Below are 8,267 nucleotides of genomic sequence, written 5' to 3'. Positions count from 1 at the left end.
AAAGCGGACTAGCAGTTGCGCAGAGTATATGAAGCCTTGGGCAGTTGCTGACAATGACACTTCATTCGGGTCGAACGAATCGCAGGATGGCCGATTGTGGGACGCAGATCTGGCAACGCCAGCACACGAGCATAAGGAAGTAAAAAAGAAGAAACAAACGTAGTGTGGCAGTGCAGAAAGAAGACGTGTGAAGTAATGACGTGTGTGCGGAAGAACAAACAGTTTTTTTTCATTTATATATATTTTTTTTGTAATTTAATTAATTAGTTTTGATTCTAATAAAAAGGAATCCTACATATATATTGATTGATGGTTAAATATATTATTTTTTGTCTATAAAAAGTATATGTAATCTATATACATAAAAGAAAGTCGTGTTAGTTAGACCACTCATAACTCAAGAACGGCTGAACCGATTTTAATTATCTTTGATTTGTTGGAATCGTCTCCGCTCCGAATAGCAGAATACATTATAAAATATTGGAAAAATCCACTAATTTTAGCAAAGATAATAAATTTGTAAATGCTGTTTCAAACTGTTGACAGTTCGACAGTTTGAGTGATATTGATTTCTTTTTAAATTTTTTTTTCAAATATTTCAAATATTTGAAATTTCAAATATAATAAATTCAAATATAATAAATAAATATTGTTATCAATATACCATCGAATCCACGTGACCTGTGGAACAAATATAAGGATAACATGTCAGAAGACATTTTACATAGAATTCGTGTCAGTTCAAGAAATCCCGATCTTGAGGTGAATGATGAAATGCATAATCAGGCTTTGCTCTTGATCGAAGACATATGTTACCATACGTGCGGTAGTTTGTTTGTCAGATTAGGAATGCCAGCTCCTGATCGTGGAATAAATAACGCATTTAATCGAGAATTGGAACGTGAACGTGAATATGATCGACATGAATTAGACCAATCAGTTCAAACTAATGTACCTCTATTGAATCCGCAACAGAAGGAAGTTTAACATTAATGAAAGCGATTGATGAAGAAAATGGTGGCTTTTTTTTCCTGGACGCCCCCGGTGGGACTGGTAAAACATTCCTCATGTCATTAATTTTGGCCACTGTTCGTGCGATATTCCGACATTGCGGTAGCAGTTGCTTCTTCTGGAATAGCGGCTACATTGTTAGAAGGATGCCGTACGGCTCATTCAGCGTTAAAATTGCCGTTAAACCTTCAAACTACCGAGCAACCGATATGTAATATTGCGAAGCATTCTGCAATGGCTAAAGTTTTAGTAGCATCTAAAATCATCATCTGGGACGAATGCACAATGGCGCACAAACGCGCATTAGAAGCACTTGACAGAACATTGAAAGATCTTCGCAATGACTCGAGATGTTTTGGAGGCGCAATGATTTTACTGTCTGGCGATTTTCGCCAAACACTCCCAGTCATTCCAAAATCGACTGCTGCCGACGAAATAAATGCTTGCCTTAAATCATCAAATCTTTGGCGCTATGTGAAGAAACTTCAGCTGGTAACAAACATGAGAGTTGCATTGGTAAACGATACATCTGCTGAAGAGTTCTCCAAGCAATTGCTGTTAATCGGTAATGGCCGTGTGGCTGTTGAAGAATCGAGCGGATTAATAGCATTTTCTTCAAATTTTTGCAATTTCGTCTCATCAAAAGACGAACTCATCAATGAAGTATTTCCGAACATCATTGATAATCATAAAAACAAAAAATGGTTGAGTGAGCGAGCAATTTTGGCAGCTAAGAACAAAGATGTGAATGACTTAAACTTTGTAATTCAAAATCAAATCGTTGGTACTCTGCATACATTCAAATCTATTGACTGTGTAACAAACGAAGAAGAAGCTATCAACTATCCAACTGAATTTTTGAACTCCTTAGATGTGCCTGGCTTACCACCGCACAATTTACAATTAAAGATTGGTTCCGTAGTCATTATGCTTCGAAATCTAAACCAACTAAAACTATGCAATGGAACGCGATTAATGATAACAAAACTGATGGCCAATGTGATTCACGCAATGATACTCAAAGAAAAATTCAAAAGTGATGAAGTTCTCATTCCGAGGATTCCGAGAATTCCAATGATCTCAATCGATATGCCCTTTGAGGTTAAACGAATTCAATTTTCTATTCGGCTTGCATTCGCCAATCCTTTAGTGTTTGTGGTCTGAATCTAGAAAATGCATGTTTTTCACATGGTCAATTGTACGTGGCATGTTCACGTGTAGGCAAACTATCTGCTTTATTTGTTTTTGCGCCTGATAAAAAAACAAAAAATAATCGTATATCACAAGGTTCTTTATTGAAGAGAATCAATCGGAGCGCAACCCATAGGTTCTTGCTGACAGACCATTAAAATAATTAAATATATCAATATCCTAATAAACTATTGAATACAATAAATTTTTTGTATTCATTTTATGACGTTATTAAATTTCTAAATTTAGTTTACCTATAATTTAATATAACATTTATTGACTGTTACGAGGTACGAAGTTCGCGGGGTCACCTAGTTATCAAATATAATAGTAAAAAAGTCTGTTTAAAATACAAAATTATTATTAAAAAATATTTAGTCATGAAGACAATGTATTATTGAAATTAAAATGTCTTATAAAACCAACAAAATTGAATATATTAAAAATACCAATGTAACAGTAACAAGTAGCCTGAAGATGACAATACAATATAGACGAAATATTTGTTCAAATAAAATCCAACCAAAAGTTTAGTAGTCCCTATCGATACATATTGTTCGAACTCATAAGAGACGTATGTAACAGCCTTGTTCACTCTTGATTGTTTGCAGGCGATCCTGAGTATTACTGCATTATTAATTTGCATGAAAAATTTGAAAATACTTTCTAATATAAATTAAGACTACATAGTACGAGGGCGGTTTGAAAAGTCAGTGACTTTTTGAACGAAACAAAATTGTTTTGGTAAATAAACATTTTATTTTTCTACATAATCACCTTTTAGCTCGATACATTTAGTTCAGCGTTTTTCTAATTTTCTTATTCCCTTGAAATAATAGGTTTTCTCAAAGCTCTCAAAATACGCGTTTGTTTCGGTAATGACTTCTTCATTCGACTCAAATCTCTTACCGCTCAGCCATTTCTTTAGATTTGGAAACAAATCTAAATAGTCGCAGGGGGCTAAATCTGGAGAATATGCTCGATGGGGTAGCAGTTCGTATCCCAATTCGTGGATTTTGGACAGAAATGCTTCATCAGCACAAGAAATTCATTTTTTTCCATTTCCGTAAAAATTCACGAGGTTGTCGGCTATCAAACAGTAACTGAACGACGTAGCTTGCTCAAAATTAGAAAGTTGCCCACTGGTAGATTACAGCTGACGACAGCACTGTTGCATATGGAGTAACTGCGCGGGAAATTCAAAAGGTCACTGACTTATCAAGCCGTCCTCTTATTATGCTTGAAGTTTGGAAATTCATTAAAATAAATTAATGGTTTTTTGGTTACTACTACCGACAGACAGTAACATTTTTTTGTCGTAAGTTTTCTTACTACACCTTTAGTAAAAAATTCTTTTGTTGGAAACGCAAAATTGTCAACCTTTAGAATTTTTCACAGGTTGATGTTATCTTATAGATAAATATTTAAGCAATATGGCAATATTTTACGATTGAAGTAAATAGTAAACTATAATTCAAAGAAATTTTAATTTCAATTATTATATGAAAATAGTTATCATGATAAAAGTTTTATTCATTTCACATATTTTTCATATTTCCAACTATTGCAAGAATTATAACTAATTTTAAGCTAATGAAAAACAGAATCCAAAATATTTATTTAAACAGAAATAATTTTAAAATGAAATGAAATGAATAATTTGAATGAAATTTAAAATAAATTGAATTTTATGCGTATATTTATCGAACTGGTAGGTAAATATTGTTTCAATCTGGCAAATAAGCTACTAATATTTTTTTGTATTTAAATATTCATACAGTTTTGATTAAATGCTGTTTATTAAATAAAATAATAATAGTAATGTTTATTTTACAATAATAATAAACATTCATCAAAATTAAATTATTCATAAAATATTTTTTATTTGATTTTATAAATTTTTATTATTTGTTTATTACATTTACCAAGAATTTATTTTTATACTAAAATTAATATTTTCAAGTTCTAGTAATTTTGTCAAAAATATTACTAATATTTATTAAACATTGTAAATAAATCCTAAATAACTTCGAAAAACCTTTAAATTTTATTATGTTGTGATATCACAGTTTTGGCAAATTAATATAAGTAAAGTCTTCTAGTCATAATAAAAAAGATTTATTAATAAAAATGTCCACATAAATAATTTAGTTCACTGATTTAATGGTTTGAACTAACGATTCGCTTTAGAAATAATGTGAAAAAATATGAATTTATATCTTTTTTTGCAAACTACTATTTTTATCACTTGTTACATTATTTCCGCTTCAAGGTGAGGTTTTTAAGATGTTCTCCACGTAAGCATTTTGTTTTCTATAGAGTTTCTGTATCACATGTCTTATTGATTTAAAAGCGAACACTACCGTTTTGACCAATATATTTTCTATTAGAATTTTATGATACTTGCAAAATTAGTTTCTGATGAAAAACCTCAAAAAAGATTTTTCAAGAACTGAAGCCATAACCCTGGCCAAGGCTTAATATCTGCGTACTAAATAAAAACTTGTGAGCATATAGTTTTCCGTGACAATTTTTGCAAATAAGGAAAATATCGTCAATAGCTCCAAGGCCAAGTATGATATTGAGAATATCGCACAACCAGTATGTATATTCTAGATGTCGATCCTCTTCAAGTTTACTATCTCTGACTTATGAATATTCAGGTTTGTTTACTTTTGGCGACAATAGTCTTTTTTTACTACAATATTTTTGCTTTTTTTAAATATTACGAATATACACATATTGATTGATATATATATATACGTAAAAAAAACTGTTATTGCTCATGACTGTACCTTTACGTTCAAGCTTCTTTATACAGCAGATGATAATCAATATGTCAATATTGTGATTGAACTATCTGCATAACATACCTTTCTGCTGCAGAACCACAAAGAGCATATAACTTAGGTGGCCATCTGTCCATTTGACAGTCTGTTTAATATAACCCTAAGTACTTGATGTGCATATTATTATAAATGTATGTCTATTTTGAATATTCAGTACTTTGGAGCTTAACAATGCCAACTGTTAGTTTGTCAGTCTTCGATTGAAAGTACTATAGATATTATTCATTAAGGCACAATAGATCTTTTAGGTCGTAGGTCGTAATACCTTACTAAGTATAAGTTGATCAAGTTACTAAGTAACTTGATCAACGATTATGTTTATCATGAATACCCCTTAAGGTGAACGGGCTACATGTGTATCTTATCATTTTAATTGAAAGTTGAACAACATTTTGTTTTATTATTAAAAATAGTACAAAATTCTTGAATTGTTGATGCTGAACCTTTTTGAATTGTTGATGTTGAAAGTGACTTTCTAGCACTTTGAACATATATTATTAAAAACCAAAAAAACTGAGCGGCACAATTTGAGAAAACTGGAAATTAAAATTGTCGCAAGTAACTACGAGTGTTTATTTTTATGAAAATTATACGCTAATTAATTTTTATTTTAAATGAAATCCATCAACTATGACAAGTATACATAACACATAATCACTTCTTTAGTGGACCTCCTAATCTGAGTGTTATATACAATCCCAACTGTACAAACTTTATTTTTTCTTGCATCCAAAAGAAAAAGCATAGAGTTGTTTGTATAAATAATAAAGTAAATCAATCAATCTGATAGATTTTATAATCTGATAATTTTAATTAATTTACTACATATTCTAGACCATTCTAGATCAGACCGAATTAATACAGTATAACTAAACGCAAAATATATTAGTTATGGGATCGATTTTACTATGCATACTTAGGAAATCCTTGATGTAAGTATAGTATAAGTTTATATATATATATAAGTTTAATTTCGTCCTTACTTGTTGACATTGCAAAGATTTAAGGAGAGATTATATTATATTTATGAAATATATGGAAAGACTTTAGAAGTCATATCGACTGTCACATTAATTTCAGACTTCACAGTACAATTTAGGTGATTCAGAGTGGAAATCTTTACATGCTTAATAAGTCAAAAATTATAAAAGTCATACAATTAGAAATAATTAGGCTGATTTTTAATTTTCTTTGCCCGATTAACTAAAATAGCATTCCAAATTTTTTTTAATCATAGCATCATAGCAAATAGCATTTTAATTTTTTTTTAAGCGACGTCATTGTATTAATTGTTAAAATGATCAAATTTACAAAAAAAAAGTTTCAATTTGATTTATATACGAGTTTTCTTAATTTATCAGCTTATTATTTAAATAATATTATTTAATATTATTTTTTTAATTGCATTATTTTTTAATTATTTATTTATATATATAATTTAACATTATATTTTATTGTGCACCAACATTATTTATCTTCTTTCAAAATATAAAGACATAAAATCGATTGTTTCTAAAGTAAATACTGAATCAAGCTTCTTGTGGATTGTTCTATTTGATTCCGGAAATTTTTACAAAACTGTAATATTTACTTTTTGAACCTTTGATAACTTATTATAACTTAACTCATAAACAAATTCTATATAGTTTATCAATTAGGATCACTTAACTAACAAGCCTTAAGCTTCATTGTGCTTTTATTGTTTAAAGATTTTTGGTAATGTTTAAAAATAAATGTATGTTGGTTTTCCATTTAATTAGTTACTTTCTATATTAATTTAGAAATACATTTAGATTTTCTTCCAAAGTACGGTTTCCATACTCACTCATTTAATTACATTTCAATAACTATAGACATAACTTACTTTAATCGTATGAAACTATTCATCAAACATTTCCTGATTTCGAGTCCCATACATTAATATAAAAAGTTTTTTATATATTTCATATTCCATATTCCTATTTCATATTCACTGGTAAAAGAATGTCTCGTTTAAATTATAATTTTATTTGACATGACAGTTCCTAATCATTTTCAAAAAATTAAACTATGCAAAGACAGTCCATATTTAAATATCACATTAATTAACGCAAAGAAATTTGATTGACCGAATTATCATCCGTGAAAAGCATTATAATCAAATAATTTTTAAGTGAAGCATTACGGCCGATGAAATATAGATTAAATACAATTATACTCAAGACAAGCGATAATGGTCAAAATTGGCTGACACTTCACAAATGATTTCAAAGTCATGATTAATGGCAAATATTGTCTATTATGAGGTGATTCAATATAGTCCAATAGTTAATTCAGTTGCTTACTGCTTACAACTCGACCGCTTTAACGGAACAATCAAGGAAAAATGACTAGAACTGGCTAACAGAAAAGAGGTTGTGGTCGATCATGACAATACAAAGTCACAACCAAGTCGCCTATTGCTCACAATTTGATTGCTTCAACGGAACAATCAAGAAAAAGTCACCAGAATGGCTAACAAAGAAGAAGTTGTGGTCGGTCATGACAATACCAAGTCACAAGAATTTTTGATGACTCGCAACAAATTTGATGACAGAACTTGTTTTGCAAAATTTCTATTCATTTACCATGTAACCCATCCCTATGCACCATCTATCTACTAATTGTTTTGGTCTATACATAATTTTCTTACTGGTAAATCATGGTAAATCAGTTCTATACCGAAGGAATAGTGAAATAGTTACCCGAAAATGGCAGCAGGATTTAAACAACATATTTTATGGGCAAAATAAATTTTATTAACATTAAATGTTAATGAAAACGATTCTATATATTTGAATATATGTAAATGTATTCCAATTGTAAAGTTATATTTATAAATATATTTTGCTTTAGAAATAATATTTTAATTAACTTTAAATATTAACTAATTTACTTACATTCATTCTAGCTCATACATTTATTTATTTTCACTTATAAAAACTATTTTATTTTGTTCTATTTTAATTTTTCTGTTTCAAAAATTGTAAATTAAATTACAATTAATTATTAATTTAATTGTAAATTATTTTAAAAATTCTTTTATATAAATTTTAATTAAATCAGCAGAGAGCCTCGTTTTTAAAATTTTCTCAAACTGCAAACCGTTTTGCCGGTAATTTACTATCAACACAGCAAGTGAAGCAAAATAAACAGAAACAATGCACGTTTTTTGAATAAACCGTTGTTTATTTTTTG

The 8,267-nt window shown here is 29.4% G+C and overlaps 1 protein-coding gene across 1 annotated transcript; it reads left to right on the top strand.

Annotated features, from left to right (window-relative positions):
• The first annotated feature begins 1,296 nt into the window (after nucleotides 1–1,296).
• Nucleotides 1,297–2,175, top strand: LOC119685078. Its single transcript, XM_038099275.1, has one exon. The coding sequence runs from the start codon at nucleotides 1,297–1,299 to the stop codon at nucleotides 2,173–2,175; it is 879 nt and encodes a 292-aa protein (XP_037955203.1).
• The last annotated feature ends 6,092 nt before the right edge of the window (nucleotides 2,176–8,267 follow it).

Source organism: Teleopsis dalmanni, chromosome 1, assembly GCF_002237135.1.
Source record: "Teleopsis dalmanni isolate 2A chromosome 1, ASM223713v2, whole genome shotgun sequence".
Lineage (NCBI taxonomy): Eukaryota > Metazoa > Arthropoda > Insecta > Diptera > Diopsidae > Teleopsis > Teleopsis dalmanni.
The sequence above is the reverse complement of the archived record's forward strand: the minus strand, read 5'-3'. Positions and strand labels throughout refer to the sequence as shown.

Coding starts and splice junctions, on each gene's coding strand:
- LOC119685078 (XM_038099275.1), top strand. CDS start 1,297: ATGGCGCACAAACGCGCATTAGAAGCACTTGACAGAACATTGAAAGAT.